Below are 14,323 nucleotides of genomic sequence, written 5' to 3'. Positions count from 1 at the left end.
GGCGGGGCTTGGATGTTTAAAGGGCCCTGCCACGGGGCTCATTTTTCTCCCTGGGGCTACTTTGGCTACAGCTGGTGACACCATAGTTCATTCCACACAGGAATTTCTGCCTTAGAGCCAGCTGGCTGCACTGGAATGAGACTAGAAGGATCAGAAGGCCCAAGATAGGAGGGCAGATGGTGACTGAGTTCTCCTCTATTGCATGTGGCTTTCATTTTCCAATCTGGGTGAACAAGATTCTACCTTTCTGCTAAGTGTGGCCAACTGTTTGGGCTCTAGCTGCAGCCCCCTCCGGAGAAGGTAAGTTTGCATATTTTATTTTGGGCTCAGAAAATTTCACCCAGGTCTCCAAATAGACATTCAACCCAATATACACACATGTGTGCGCGCCCGTACGCACACACATACACCCTCTTTCCTGCTGAAAAACTGATGTGACTCCATTTTTGAAAATAAATAAATAACAGCAGCTTCTACCTCAAGGCCTCTTCTAAGGAAGGGGATGTGACCCTTGTCCTTGGAAAAACCCACAGAGCACTCCTAGGTACATACCCACCCTGCTGAGTTGTTTGTCTACAAATAACAGGAGAGATCTGTGGTGCCAGGTGTCCCTGACTCAGTTAAGCTAGGTGAGGACCCATAGCAATCCCCTAAGGACTTCCAGTCATCATGAGACAGGGAAAATACCTGGGATGCCAGATGAACCACTCCCCCCCCCTAGTAGTTTATGGTGGTTGATAACATGTTGGGAAACCATATAGTTTGGTAGGTACACCTCTCGTGGCCTAAACCAATTACTTCAAAGGACCCCCGCCCCCAAGTACAAACCAATCACCCCTACCCAACTTGTTCCTGCCAGTGAATGTGCTAATCAATAGTAAGAGCTGTTGTTTGATTTTCCCGCAATATGGAATGATTTGCTGTGTGATGTTGTGACGCATAGAGTATCCCCTCAAAACCTATAAAATCTAACTGAACTCACTCCCTGGGACCACTGCGCCGGAAACGGTTGTGAGTCCAGGCTCGGAGCTTGCAATAAAGACTCTTGTGTGATTACATTGGATTCGGCTCCTGGAGGTCTATTGGGGGTCCCACGAATCTGGCATTACACTGCAAGGTGCTGTGTTGGGAGCTTGGGGTTCTTTCTCCCAAGTTTCCCAGCATCCTGGGTTAGGAAAGTTAGGAAAAGAGAGCCCAGGCCCTAGCAGATACAGTCTCTGCATTCTAGAGGCAGTAGCAACAACAGTCAGTATTTCCGTTGTCGAGGGAAGAGACTACTCCCCGATGACCGGAGTGGGGGGCTGGCTGGGTTGGGGTCCTCTGAGTCCAAGCTGAAGAGGTCCCTCCCAGTACGAAGAATCTGCTCCTCCAGCTTCTTATGTCGCTTCATGTCTGAGAGGACCTTGTCCAGGCGGGCCTCCCGTTTTTGGCTCCGGGCTGAACTTCCTAAAGAGGAAGGTAGGAAATATTTAAGAAATTGAGGAAGTGGATCTTATCACTTGGGGAGCTTCCTTAATACCCAGGATTCCAGGTCTCAGCATGGAGATTCTAAGGTCTGAAACTGGACCATTAATGGGGAGAGGAGCACAGCAATGAAAGTCTTGAGTTAAGAGAAGGCACCACTAACGTGATGAGCAAGTATGATGGCCTTGGGGCAGGAAGAAAAGTTTGTTTAGAGATGGTAGGGGGAATCTCAGATGCTCTTCCCCCAACCCTTGCAATGGAATCCCTGGAGATATTAAGCAGAAAAGTGACATGAATTCTGTTTTAAAAGGACCACTCTGATGCTGAGACTGGAAGCAGGGAGGTAAGTTAAGAGCTACTGTAACTATGTGGCAAGGGAGATGGTGGCATGGATGAAGGTGTGGAGCTGAAGGCAGACATTAGCAGCTGGACTTGGAAACGTTGTGGAGCAGAGCTGGTGGTACTTGCTGCTGGCTTGAATGTTCAGGTAAGAAAAAGAGAAATCAAGAATGATCAAGAGCCAGGCGAGGTGGTGCATGCGTGTAATCCAAGAGGCTCAGGAAGCTGAGACAGGAGGACCTCAAGTTCAAAGCCAGCCTCAGCAAAAGTGAGGTGCTAAGCAACTCAGTGAAATACTGTCTCTAAATAAAATACAAAATAGGGCTGGGGATGTGGCTCAGTGGTCAAGTGCCCCTGAGTTCAATCCCTGTTACCCCCTCCCCCCCCAAAAAAAGAATGACTCAAGAGTAAATTCTAGAATGTCATGGAGGTGGGAAATTGGGTCAGATTAAGTAATTTACACAGTAGTACAGGGATGTGGTGCTAGATAATAATGAACAGGACTTGGACTTTTGAGGAGAGGATAAAAGAAATGGGAAACATAATAGAACCATCTGTAATAGTCTATCAAAATAAGACAAGGACAGGCATGGTGGAGCACGCCTGTAGTCCTAGGGACTCAGGAGGTTGAGGCAGAAGGTTCACAAGTTTGAGGTCAGACTCAAAAAGTTGGTGAGATCCTGTATCAGAATAAAAAGGGCTGGGATGTGACTCAGTGAATGCCCATTACAAGAGAGAGAGAGAGAGAGAGAGAGAGAGAGAGAGAGAGAGAGAGAGAAAATGAAAATTAACCTAAGCTCACTGGAGCATCTACAAGTTGTATGACAATTGAGGTACCCAGCAAAGGCCTCTTCAGGAGAGTCATTTTTGATGTAACTGGGAGGAGAGGCCCTTCACCTCCCCCACAAACTTTTCCCTCTTGTACCTGGGGTGCGTCTCCGGTCAATCAAGGAGTCCTTTGGTGTCATTGGCTCATCATCGAAGTCAAATTCCGTAGGCATGTGAGGTCTGGGACAGGTAGACAAAGAATGAAGGGTAAGAGTAGTCCTCCCAAACACCCACACGTTTTCCCCCAACCTGTCGGCTCTTCCTTTCCTGTTCCCTTCCTCCACTTTCTAAGCTCCTGGGTCCCACTTTTTCCCCCCCTCCCTATTTTCTCCTGCATCAGGAGAGCAGTCCCAGTGACAAGGTGTAAGATTGTGCTCTCACTTTTCCTCTTCTTCTTCCTTGGCCTCCGGCTCCTCATCAGATCTCTCCTCTTCACTCTGGGCTTCGGGTGTAGGGGGCCGTCGGGGCAGGATCTCCGCTTGAAGCTCCAAGGTACCCTGGACAGCCAGCAACTCATAGAGCCGCTGGATTTCAGAGGGCGGGGGCATCCAGGGCCGTCCGTCCGCGGGCAGCTCCACCTCCTCATCGCTGCAGGGCACGCACCAGTCCTCGGATTCTCCCTCGACACGCTCCTCCCCCTCGGCGCTGGGTACTTCTGTTGCCTCCTCAGTCCCGGGCTCGGCATGCTCGGCCTCCTCCTGTCCTCCTTCCCCCTCTTCCTCGGCCTTATTGGCCAAGACAGAGGGACCTCCGGTATCCTCCACGGCCAGAGCCTGGAGGCCGGAAGTCACTTCCCCTTCTTCAGACAGAGGCGCCGCCGTGGTGGACGCAATGTCTCCATGACCCCGGGAAAGGGACATAAGCCACTAGGGAAGGGGCCTAACAATATAGGAAATGCTGGAGTACCAAACCAGGTCCTCCCGCCCCAAGTGATTGGGATCCCCAGGGTTTTAGGAAAATCTCTCTTCAACCAATCAGGCTCCAACAGTATTCTAAGTGGCCAGAGCGCCTACCCCCAGGAGGGGGCGCTCAGACCCCTGCAAGGTAGGGTCCCACCCCAAGGATCGAGATCCGGCACTCTGACGGTCCCGAGGACCCGCAGAATCCAATTTCCGAGCCACAGAGGGGCGGAGCCACTAGTCTCGCCTTCATATCACTCCTCTCCACAAGTGGTCCCCGCACCCTCTCGCCAGACCTCGCAGTTGGGGGCCGCGTCAACTCAGCCGCGGTACGCACCTGGAGCTAAGACCCGCCTCCCGGGCTGCGCAGAGTCACAGTACGCAGGCGCATAGAAATGGCGCGGGAGGCTCCACTCTAGTCAAAGCTACTTGGGATAGGAAGGCAAGGGAAGGCTTGCACATGCGCAGGTAGGCCTCTGGCTTAACAGGCTTTGGCCCACAGTAAAGATGGCCACCACGACGGCGCATGCGTATACCACCCTTTGGGTTCTGCCGGGAGGCAGTGCTCTGGCCGGGCAGACGAACGCAGGGACCAACAGAGACTGGAGGCAAGTCTCATGCAGTCTCCGTTTATTGGTGTTTCAGACCCATGCAGCATTCAGCATACAAAAAGGGAGAATCAGTTTGATATATTTTTCTTAAAGGAGTTTTAGGGTTTTTTCCCCCAGACTTTTTTTTTTTTTTTAAGAAAACAAAAAACCCGCCAACTCTGAACCTCGTCGCAGCTGGCTCCCTGCCTCCTCAGTGGCTGTCGCGTGCAACCAACCTCCCTCGTCCTCTTGGAAAACAATTATAGAACTCACCCGCCCCTCCCTCGCTCTGGGCTGCTGAGAGCTTTGGTCCTATTTTTCTTTTTCTTTTTTTAAAATTCTTTCCTTACAAAGCACGCAAGTGGCCCGAGCCCTTACACCTTCAAGCAAGAAGCTCGTGGGCTGAGGTTAAAAGACCCAGGTGGGCCGGTCAACCCCGGCTGACCCCACTACCGCCGCGCCTCTCCCTACTTCCCTGTGTTCAGAATTGCTTCCATCATTGCACAAGTCCCCAGATGGGGCCTGGCTTGCAGCTCTGCGACCCAAAAGGCGCCCAGTGAGGGGGTGGTCTGAGCCTGGGTGGTCCCAGCAGAGAACAGTCTGAGCCCCAGGCTAGGTAGCCCTCTCCCAACACTGCTCCCTTTCCCCCAGCCTGATCTAAGTGCTGGAGCTCTTGCAGAATAAATGATGGCAGGAGGGTGGAGGAAAGGATGCTAAGGGAAGATGAGGAGGCAGAAAGAGGAAGGGGGTGGGTGATGTAAAAAGGGGAGGGAAGATGATAAAGGAATGGAGAAAAGAAACGGGGTTAGATGCCAAGACAATGAAAGTCAGGAGAAGGAAGACGAGGATGAGGTTCAGAGAATTCAGAAGGCTGGGAGAAGTGCAGGGAGGTGGGGAGAGATGCAGGGAAGCTGAGAGCTCAGAGAGTTTGGGAGATGTTCAGGGAGGCTTCCAGAAGTAGGAAGGTTTCCAGAAGTGCAGGGTTAGGGAGGCCAAGAGGCTGGAGGGGCTATCCACAGGCAGAAGTGCAGGGAGGTTGGAAACAGTGCAGGGAAGAGGGAGGCCTACGGTTGGCAGAGGAGCCTGGCAGGATGCAGGAACAGGAGAGAAGCTGTAAACAAGGCCGCTCAGGCTCCCTTGGTCCCTAGGGATGGGGGCCAGGGCCATCGATTGGGCTCCCCCCAAGGGAGGGATGGGCCCAAGGCAGCTCCCAACAGGAAGAAAAGTCTTGGAATGCAGGGCAGAGCCCCTCACTTATACACTGTGGGAGAGGAGAGGGAGGGAGAGACAGAGACAGGGTCAGGGAGAAAGGAGAGACAAAGGAGAAGTAGGGAGGACAGACAGGAGAGAGCAGGGGCAGGGGTTAGTAAAGCTGCCCTTGTCAACCCTTCCACTCCTCCCCTGCGTGTCCCTGACCCCCACTCACCGCCCAAGTTGATGACGCAGGAGGCGATGATGATGAGGACCCCCCCCACCAGCGCCACGATGCTTAAGAGCTTGGCCACACGGCCCAGACGCTGGGCCCCATCCACGTCCCCCTGCTGCAGACTGTTCCGGGACTGGGGTTAGGGTGTGGGGTGGAGGTACCATGGCCCAGGTCAGGAGAAGCCAGCCCAGCAGGGATCAGGTGAGTCGTCCAGAGGCCAGCCCCATGAGGTTACGGGAGGAAGGGGGAAGAGGGCACAGGTCAGTGAGGCTGTGTGACATATATCTCCATATTCCTCCCACCGAAGGGGTAGGGCAGTGGTGGCTCAGAAAGTTAGATCCTGGGCAGGACCAGCAAAGGCTGTATAAGTGGGGCAGTGGGAACCATGCAGAAAGGGTAGGGAAAGTGTGGTTTATCCTGGGGCTCACCATGACGGCATAAGCGAAGGCCACGATGTTGACAGGCCACATGGGGCAGAAGCAGGACAGGATGGCAAGGATGATGTAGTCACGAGGTTTCTGGGTGCCTTCACCTCCCTCTACCCCAGGACCTGCCAACTGGGAGCTGGGGTGGCGGCTTAGGCTACCTCGGGGAGATCCTGGATGCCCACTATGGGCCCTTCCTATTCTGTCCTCCTCAACCAGCTGCTGCAGCACACGGGGGGGAGCCCCATTGGCTGGGGGTGTTTTTGTTGAGGGTGAGGAGTGAGGCTGGGGTGCTGGGCCCTCTTCCCCATCCCCAGCCTGCAAAGGGACCACTGCCCCATTCTCTTGCTTTTCCCCTACACTTTCTGTCAGGACCTCAGGGGTGGGGTCCTCCTGGGTAGGGGGCTCTATTTGAAGGGCTGGTTTGGGGGTGGGCTGGGAAGCTGGCTGAGGGTCTGACTGGGAGTCTAGCTGGGAAACAGGCTCTGAGGCTGGCTTGGGAGGGGCTGCAGACTCCTGCTCAGACCCCTGGTCTGCAGTGGCTTCTTTGTTCACTTCTGGTTTGGATGCTGGCTCTTTGCATGCCTCTTCAGGGATGGAGTTGGCTTTTGAGTCCCCTCCTGGGCTTAAGCTAAGGTCTGTAGCCTGAGCTGTTTCTGGGGCCCCAGCTGGGGTGTCTGTAGTTTCTGGAGCCAGCCCAGCATCAGGCCCTGAGTCCACAGGGGCTGCAGTGGTGTCTGGGCCTGGCTGTGGGGCCTCTGGCTGGTCTGGGACCTCTGCTAGGGCCTGGAGAGGGCCAGTTCCAGCTTCAGAATGGCCAGGCCCTTCTCCCTGGGTCTCCGGACAATCCTTGACCCCCTTCATCTCAGAGCTGCTGGCTGCCATCTTGAGATGGGAGAGGGGAGAGAACCCCTGTGGGAAGGAGGGAACAGCAGACAGTAGCAAACCCTGCAAGAGGAGGAGACAGGCTTGGTGTGAGGAGAGAAGTGGGGCTGACAGCACTGCAGACCCAAGAGGGCCAGGCTCCTGTCTCAAGGCCAGCCTTGCGCTGTCTCTGGGATGAAGAAGAAAAGTTGGGGTTTCCTTTGTTTTGGGGTGGGACATCCCTGGGGGAGAAGTGCTCTACTCAAAGCTTCCTGCATGGGCACCGGGAGAAGAAAATTACTTTTATAAACAGGACTCTCCTCAGGGTTTCATCTTTGGTCTGCCCAACAGAATCCAGTCTCTCACACCCCAGCAGATACCCCAGCACCCCCAAATCAACAAGCTGTGCAGCCGCCACCAGGAAACTCTGACAGGCAGATTGGGCAGGGGATCTGACACACACACATTCCACTCCCTCGGCATCCTTCTCTCCTCCCCGGACGCCCAGGCGGTGCCGGTATTCTTGCTGCGTTTGGGGCGCAGACGCCCCTGCCCTTTCCTAGGGGACCTGGGCATCTCCTGAGTTGCTTCTGAGCCCCTCTTAGGGATTCCCTCGCCCTCCGCGGGCTGGCACCTCCTCCTCCCCATGGCGCGGGGCACCCAGCACCACCTTCCAGCTCGCCAGGCACCCGCATTCCCGTGCAATCAGGCGGTCTGTAGGTCCACTCCTACCCGCAGCCTCAGTCCGTCCCAGTCTCACCTCGACGCCGGCCTTCAGACTGCTCCCGCCGCCGCCACCGCCGCTGCTGCCGCCGCCGCCGCCGTTGCAGCAGCCGCAGCCCGGGAGGGAGCAAGTCAGCTTAGGAAGGAGGGAGGCGACGGGTCTCCCCTCCTCTCTCCTCGCGTTTGGTCCCCTCTTCTCTGGTCCCCTCCCCTGCGCTCCACTGCCGCCGCGCGCCCGCCCCCGCCCCTTGCACGCCTCCGGCCCCTCCCGGCCAGCCCAAGGGAGCCTCGCGTGCCAGGCCCTGCGTTACCAAGGCAACAGACCCAGGGACCACTCGCGACCCCTCCCTGCCCCTTCCCACGCGCGCCTCCCGGCGGGACGCCCCCTTCCTAAGTCCTCGGCCCCTCCCGCCAACGGTCACCGGGGGTCCTGGCAGAGACCGGGGGTCTGCGAGGAGAGACGGGACTAATGAGGCAGGCAGGAATGGGTGGAGGCACCCCTATAGCAGAAAGAGGGCAAGGGAGATGGGGCAAAATTTGGGGAGGCTGCAGAAAAGCAGGGTGGGGTTTCAAGAGAAGGGAGACTGCAGAACAGTAAATCTTCCTATCCCCAGGGAAGGAGCAGCAGAAAATGGATATTGGAAGGCTCAGGAAAGGGTTCTTGGAAAGGACGGAGCCAGGCAAGGAAAGGGAATTCCAATGGAGCCTGCAGGGACAGCTTGGAGCAGGAGGGGCTAGGACTGAGGATCCACCGCGAATGCAGGGCGCCGATGCGGAGATCATGCAGGTGGAGTGCAGTTATTCTGAATCTTCCTGCTCCTGGCCCCAGGGATCAGGCCCCCTCAACCTTTCTGCACCTACATTACCCATGATGGCTTTTCAGGGTTAAGGGTGTGCAGGTATTTGTCCAGGGTCCTGAGCAGCTGGCAATGAGTACAACCAAGGGAGAGCAGTGTTTATGTTCAATAACTGTTTGGATGCCTAACCTGGCCCTCTTCAAACCTTTAGTGGTTATTCTGGACCTGTCCAGATTATTTCCCCAGAGAGCTGGGAGCCCTAGAACTTACTCTCCACATCCATTGGAGCTTGGCCACACCCTAAATCTGTGCTGCCACCCTGAGGGCTGTCCTTGGGGAAGGAGGAGCCAGAGCACAGAGCTATATACAGCAAAGCAAGGTTGGGACTGATACCAGGCACAAGAACCACCCCCTAAGAAGTAAGGACAAGGGGCTTAGTGAAGGAAATTCATTGAACCCAGAGCCAGAACCAGGTTTTATTTAAAATTTATTGTAATAGGGTCCGCGCAAAAGGAGGGGGGTGGAGGGTGAGGAACATGCAGGGGACACAGGAACACGATGACATGGCCAGGGCCACAGCTTCTGTCATGGGGAAGAGGGATGAAAAGAAAAGACCAGGGCAGGAGCTGGGGTGGAAGAGGGAAGGGGGAGACACTGGTTGCATTCCCCCTGCCCCCAGGAAGCACCTCTAGTCCCTGGTTCCCCTTGTTTACCCTGGGCCCCTCAGATTCCATCTCCTGTTCTGCCTCTGGCGCTAGTGGCTCCTTCTTTTGCCCCCTTTGACTTTCCCCACCCCCACAGATTTTCAAGTAGGATGACGTTTAGGGACTAACCCCAACAACCCTACCTAATGAACTTCTGCCTTCCCTGCTTCTGCCCCTTCTCTAATCTCAACTTTCTCCTTCTCTGGGACAGAATCTTTGACTCCCCTCCTTCCTCTCCTCCCTCCCCCTGGAAAACAAAAAAAAACAAGAAAAAAGAAAGAAAAAAAAAGCACCAACTCCCCAGGGAGGGGCAGCAGACAGAAGGGAGAGGACTGGAAGGAGGAGAGCAAGGACAACGGAGGGAAAAGGCTCACAAATCCCTGGGAGGGCAGGGCAGGGAATTACAGAGAGGAGAGGGGGTGAGGGCAGTGGCTGCTCCTGTCCTCTGCCACCCCTGCCCACTGTCCAGGGGACTTCAACACAACCAAGGGAACAGGTGTGAATAGGGGTCAGCTCTGGTAGGGAGAAGAGAGGAGCAGGAGAAACAAATCGTTAAATCTAGTGAATTCCCCTAAGAACACATTTCTCCCTCCTTTCCTTCTGGAGGCTCCTTGGTTGGTGAGGGAGTAAAGAGAGTTGGTGGGAAGAGAGGGGGAGAGGAGATTGTACCAAGGGGCTTTTCTCTGCTCTCCCTTCTCCCCCCACCAACTTGGAGCTCACCAGGGCTGGGAGGGAAGTGGCTGAGAGCTCACTGGTACCCCCTCAGGCCCAGAGAGGGAGCCCACAGCTGTGGGAGGGGCTGCCACTGCTGCTGCCGCTGCTGCTGCTGCTGCCGCTGCTGCTGCTGCTGCCGCCGCCGCCATTGGACAAACCTCACCAGTACCTGCACAGTGAGAAATACCAAGGATCACAGCGCAACCTGAATGGCAAGAGCCATACCCCTTAACCCAGACTCTTTTTCCAGACTACTTCCCCTGGGACACAGCCGTTGCTCACTTCCTATCTGGTCCCCAGAGGCTTTGGCCTGACTCCTTACCCAGACAGAGCAGTTCTCCTGAAGGGCCCTCCCTGGCCCTGGAGTCTCCCTAACCTGAGTGATAGATTGGCATCCCTAACCTTCCTGAGATCCCCTATAGGGCCCTTTGAGCCCTCTTGTCCCACACACCCCATCCCGCCCCCCCAGCCATGCCCCACGCCTTGCCTGGTGGGTGCGGGGGTCCCCCTCAGCAGGTGGGCTGTGGCTGGGGGGCATCTCCCGGGATAGGGGGGGCGGCCCCCCCCAGATGGGTCTGCATGTGGCCGGCCAGCTGGGCAGGGGTCTTGCAGTGCACGCTGCACAGCTTGCACAGGATGCGGTCAGCCCGCGGGGCCTGGAGCCCATGGTCCTTCACCGCGTGGATGCGCAGGTATGCTGCTGTGGTGAAGCCTATGGGGGGGCGGATTGGGATGGGGGGTGGGGGTCAGCCAGATGGAGACCCCAGAGACGGGGCTGTTCTCCTAGGCTGGGGACGCCCTTCTCAGATGGCCCTGTCCTCCTCCCACCACATCCTTGGTAGCCTGGGGCCAACTACTCTGCTGGGGCTGGTGGGGCACAGGCAAGGCCCCTCTCTGAGCCAAGGGCCTGATTTGAGTGGTGCCTACTTCTCAGTCTTGGAAAGCACAGAGCTCATTCTTTCTTCATGGCTGGGAAATCTCTCCAGGGACAATAGGACACTGATTCCTAGCTACTTTAAGGATTGACTCTCAGGAAAGACGGCTGTGTCCCTTCCCTCCAGTGTCCCACAGTCTCAGCCCAGTTACTGAGTTAAGTGCATTTAAAAGAAAAATTTTTCTGCTACTGGGCCAGGATGTGCGCTTGTTAAACCCCTGCCAGTGTACTCCATTTGCCCAGGAGCTGGAGACAAGAACTTGTGGCTACATGGCTGAACCTTGCCTTCTGACCCATGGGGACTGGCTCTCTTGACTAATCCTTTCCCAAAGCAGCCATGTCCCACTTCCAATTCTTCCCCCACACACCCAGGAGGTTGAATCTTTCTGGTAGATCGTCTCCTCCAGCTATGGCTTCTCAGAATTTAGCAATGTTCAGTTGTTCCCAATGCTGCTTGGTTTGCCTCCCAAAGGGCTCTAGATGCCACGAGCTCTTGGCTACAGCACCTTTAACCCACATCTGTGGAAGAGCCACCAACTTTGTGCCTCCCCTTTTCCCCTGGCCCTCTTGACATCCCTGAGCATGTACCTTTGTTGCAGAGCTCACAGACATGGTGAGGGCCCTGGCTGTGCACCTTCATGTGGTCCGAAATATAAGCCGAGCTCAGCATCTTGCCACACACATGACATGGCACCTTCTCCTCGTGTCGTACTGTGTGCGCCCGGAGTCGATCCTTCGTAGCAAAAGCTGCCTCACATTTCTGGGGAGGGGGGAGGGGCGTGGGGGGTGTCACAGGAGAGTTAAAGCTTCGGGGAGTAAGGAGAAGGGAGCAAGAGGTTAAAGGGATCAGAGCCTTGGGGATCTTTGATCTGTAGGAAATGGGAGTGTGATGACGAGGCCTTGAGGAAGAAATGAGAAAATGGAGTGAAAAGGCAAAAAGAAGAGAGAGAAAAAGGGGGTCTGAGAGGCTGAACTCAGACAACTACAATGAGGCTCAAAATCATGAAAACCAGGACAGGAGGAGGCGGGCTTCCTACCTCACATTTGAAGGGCCGCTCTGTGGAGTGCACTTGTCTGACGTGACTGTTGAGGTGATCCGGCCTGGGGATATGTTGGGGTCGGGGGGTTAGGGCGGAGGCCCTGAGATTGGGAGGTGCTGTCTCAAGTCTTGCCTAGCTGCCCATCGCAGGCTGTTTAAAAGTCCCTGCGTTTTCTCCCAAAGACTCATGGTCCTACACAAGCAGGAAATCCCTCCCATCCAACCCGGCTTCCTCCTCCTCCTCCCACACGAAGCTATCCTTCCACCCAAAGACCCACCTCCTTTGCAAAGTACCACCCCCTGCTCCCTGGTAACCAGGAGAGGCTTTCCTTCCTCCTCCCTGGGAGTGGCTCCCCTTCCCCATCCTCAGAGCCGCTTCCCTTCCCGCCAGCCAAGGCCAGGCCACCTCTGTAGGCGTCCCTCCCTCCCCACCGGCCTAGTGGGCGACCGTGGCCCCTGCACACCGGGAGAAGCTCTTGCCACAGTGGGAGCAGTTGTAGGGCTTGTGCACAGCGCCGTCATGTGAGCGCACGTGGTAGCTCATGCGGTCCTTGCGCTTGAAGCGCTGCTGGCACACCGGGCACTGGTAGGGCTTCTCGTCCGAGTGCGACAGCTTGTGTCGGTTCAGGTGGTAGACGTCGCGGAAGGCCTTGCCGCACATCTCGCAGGCGTGGTTCTTCCGGATGCGCTTTCCCGAGGCGGTCGTGGTCACTACGCCACCAGCGGCCACTGCAGCGGTGCCACCGCCGGCACCCGCTTCTCCCCCTCCCCCGCCGGCTCCGCTCAGCTGGGGCACGCTCAGGAGGCTCAGGGGCACCATGGTGGGCATCTTCATAGCACCCGAGGGGACCCGGCCGGCCTTGGCTCCGGTGTGGATGGCTTCGTGCCTCCGGAGATTGTAGCCGTTCTTGAACTCTTTGGCGCACAAGGCGCAGATGTAGGGCCCCTTGCTCTTTGTCTTCTTCTCCAAGGCAGATGCAACAGGGGCCACGGCGACCGTCGAGGTTGGGGAGACGACAGCGGTGGCCGCCGCTGCGGCGATAGTGGCGGCAGAGGCGGGGGGCGCGGCCTCGGCGGCAGGCGCCGACACAGGCGGGGGTGGCGGAGGGGGCGCCGGGGGCTGCTTCAGGGCCGCTGTGTCCACTGTGGAGGCAGCGGCGGGGGCCGGGGGTGCAGTAACCACGGCGGCGGCCGCAGCCGCGGCGGCCGCAGCAGCCGCTGCGGATTCCTGGGCGGCGGCAAGGACCGGGAGCAAGTCCACCTGGAGGGGCTCGGCCGCCGGGGCCTGGGGCGTGGGTGGGGGCGCCGGCGCGGCCTGCAGAGACAAGGACCGTGTGGGCCGCGACCGCGAGTCGGCGCCTTCCCGGCCCACCACGGCCCGCCACGGCCGGCCCCTACTCACCTGGAATGGACTCTGGGCGCAGCCCTGGGAGGCAAAGAAGCGGGACTGGAGCTCAGCCCCGACCTGCAGGGGGTTCTGGGCGTGACCCTGAGGTGGCGGGAAGGAGTTCATGAGGCCGCCCACCCCCCGGGAGTCCAGGCCCAGCACGGGGAAGGGGGGGGCCAGCAGCGTGCAAGGGAACACGGGGAACATGGCCTCGGCCACGGTGGGGCCCCCGGGGCTCAGCGGGGGCCGGGGGCGCGGGCCGCGCGGGGCCCGGGCTCGGGGCGCCGCCCCCGGCCGGCCGGGCTGGGCCGCGCCGAACGCATGGCCCGCGGGCCGCCCCGCCGCCCGCGCACCCCGGCCGGCGGGAGGGAGGGAGGGAAGGAGGGCGCCTTGCGGGCCGCGGAGCGCGGCGGCGACGGCGGCGGCGACGCCCCCTGGGTGGGGGCGGGAGGCCCCGCGGGGCCGGGGGCCGGGGCCGGGGGCGGGGGCCCGGCGGCGGCGGCGGCGGCGGCGGCGGTTGGAGCCTGGCGGGGCGGGGTGGGGGGAGCGAGGGAGCAGCCTCGGCCCCCGCCGCGCGCGCGCCCAGCCGGCGCCTCGGGGAGGGCGGGGGAGGGCGCGAGGGAGGGAGGGGGACAGCTGCGCGCGCACCGGGCGCGCGGAGGGGGGGTGGGACGGGAGGGAGGGCGGGCAGGAGGGGGTGTGGGAAGGGGGGCGGGGGGAGGGGGTTGTTACCTGGAAGATGAAGCTGCTCCAGTTGCTGGGATCCATGGCGAAGGGAGGGAGGGAGGTGGCTCGCGCTCACCCTGGGGCGGGAGGAGGAGGAGGCGGCAGTGGGGGAGGGGGAACCTGGGGAGGAGGCGCGCGGGGCGGGCGGGAGGGGGGAGGAGGAGGGTGGGGGGAGCGGAGCACACTGCGCGCGGGGAGGGCGGGCGGGGGGCGCGAGGACACACAAGAGGCTGGAGCGGGCGCGAGCGCGAGCGCGCGCGAGGCCAGAGGGAGGGGGGAGGCACGGGAGGGACTCTGGCGGGAGGAGGGACGGGGGAGCCACCCGGCAGCCCAAGTCGCCCCAAGCGCGAGACCCCTGAGACGGCTGCTGATTGGCTGACGATGGTGCAGGTGGTGGGCGCGCGGGAGACAGGGCGGCTTCTCTTACCCCCCTTCAACGATTCCACCCCCCCCAACCTCCCTCC

At 58.6% G+C, this 14,323-nt stretch overlaps 3 protein-coding genes across 11 annotated transcripts; all 3 read right to left on the bottom strand.

Annotated features, from left to right (window-relative positions):
* Nucleotides 1-1,063: 1,063 nt before the first annotated feature.
* Pagr1 (PAXIP1 associated glutamate rich protein 1) lies at nt 1,064-3,999 on the bottom strand. Of its 2 annotated transcripts, none has more exons than XM_013357866.4 (4): nt 3,868-3,999; nt 3,013-3,510; nt 2,729-2,811; nt 1,064-1,446 (listed from the first exon to the last, which is right to left on the bottom strand). In XM_013357866.4, exons 2-4 carry the CDS (start codon nt 3,489-3,491, stop codon nt 1,247-1,249), a joined length of 762 nt encoding a protein of 253 aa, XP_013213320.1. In that variant the 5' UTR covers nt 3,492-3,510; nt 3,868-3,999; the 3' UTR covers nt 1,064-1,246. The 2 variants fall into 2 exon arrangements, with proteins under 2 accessions (XP_013213320.1, XP_013213321.1); XM_013357867.4 differs by having other exon boundaries at nt 3,013-3,497.
* Nucleotides 4,000-4,145: 146 nt separating this feature from the next.
* Nucleotides 4,146-7,776, bottom strand: Prrt2 (proline rich transmembrane protein 2). Of its 4 annotated transcripts, XM_005323844.5 has the most exons (4): nt 7,596-7,773; nt 5,975-6,919; nt 5,547-5,679; nt 4,146-5,381 (listed from the first exon to the last, which is right to left on the bottom strand). In XM_005323844.5, exons 2-4 carry the CDS (start codon nt 6,854-6,856, stop codon nt 5,371-5,373), a joined length of 1,026 nt encoding a protein of 341 aa, XP_005323901.1. In that variant the 5' UTR covers nt 6,857-6,919; nt 7,596-7,773; the 3' UTR covers nt 4,146-5,370. The 4 variants fall into 4 exon arrangements, with proteins under 4 accessions (XP_005323901.1, XP_021581180.1, XP_005323900.1 ...); XM_021725505.3 differs by having other exon boundaries at nt 4,146-5,679; nt 7,506-7,776; XM_005323843.5 differs by having other exon boundaries at nt 4,146-5,679; nt 7,596-7,775.
* Nucleotides 7,777-8,825: 1,049 nt separating this feature from the next.
* Nucleotides 8,826-13,962, bottom strand: Maz (MYC associated zinc finger protein). 5 transcript variants are annotated; one of them, XM_078024072.1, is made up of 7 exons: nt 13,866-13,962; nt 13,149-13,235; nt 12,211-13,061; nt 11,745-11,808; nt 11,296-11,467; nt 10,261-10,485; nt 9,803-9,942 (listed from the first exon to the last, which is right to left on the bottom strand). In XM_078024072.1, exons 1-6 carry the CDS (start codon nt 13,899-13,901, stop codon nt 10,283-10,285), a joined length of 1,413 nt encoding a protein of 470 aa, XP_077880198.1. In that variant the 5' UTR covers nt 13,902-13,962; the 3' UTR covers nt 9,803-9,942; nt 10,261-10,282. The 5 variants fall into 5 exon arrangements, with proteins under 5 accessions (XP_077880199.1, XP_077880197.1, XP_077880198.1 ...); XM_078024073.1 differs by lacking the exon at nt 10,261-10,485 and having other exon boundaries at nt 8,826-9,942; nt 13,866-13,955; XM_078024070.1 differs by lacking the exon at nt 13,866-13,962 and having other exon boundaries at nt 13,149-13,431.
* Nucleotides 13,963-14,323: the final 361 nt, after the last annotated feature.

Source organism: Ictidomys tridecemlineatus, chromosome 10, assembly GCF_052094955.1.
Source record: "Ictidomys tridecemlineatus isolate mIctTri1 chromosome 10, mIctTri1.hap1, whole genome shotgun sequence".
Lineage (NCBI taxonomy): Eukaryota > Metazoa > Chordata > Mammalia > Rodentia > Sciuridae > Ictidomys > Ictidomys tridecemlineatus.
The sequence above is the reverse complement of the archived record's forward strand: the minus strand, read 5'-3'. Positions and strand labels throughout refer to the sequence as shown.

Excerpts from the sequence above, each read along its gene's own strand:
- Pagr1 (XM_013357866.4), bottom strand. The coding sequence starts at position 3,491 with ATGTCCCTTTCCCGGGGTCATGGAGACATTGCGTCCACCACGGCGGCG. Across the intron at positions 2,812-3,012 it reads AAGGAAGAAGAAGAGGAAAA|ACCTCACATGCCTACGGAAT; the intron begins GTGAGAGCACAA and ends TACCTGTCCCAG. Across the intron at positions 1,447-2,728 it reads TGACCGGAGACGCACCCCAG|GAAGTTCAGCCCGGAGCCAA; the intron begins GTACAAGAGGGA and ends CTTCCTCTTTAG.
- Prrt2 (XM_021725505.3), bottom strand. The coding sequence starts at position 6,856 with ATGGCAGCCAGCAGCTCTGAGATGAAGGGGGTCAAGGATTGTCCGGAG. Across the intron at positions 5,680-5,974 it reads CCTTCGCTTATGCCGTCATG|TCCCGGAACAGTCTGCAGCA; the intron begins GTGAGCCCCAGG and ends CCCTAACCCCAG.
- Maz (XM_078024070.1), bottom strand. The coding sequence starts at position 13,340 with ATGTTCCCCGTGTTCCCTTGCACGCTGCTGGCCCCCCCCTTCCCCGTG. Across the intron at positions 13,062-13,148 it reads GCGCCCAGAGTCCATTCCAG|GCCGCGCCGGCGCCCCCACC; the intron begins GTGAGTAGGGGC and ends TTGTCTCTGCAG. Across the intron at positions 11,468-11,744 it reads AGCGGCCCTTCAAATGTGAG|AAATGTGAGGCAGCTTTTGC; the intron begins GTAGGAAGCCCG and ends CCCCCTCCCCAG.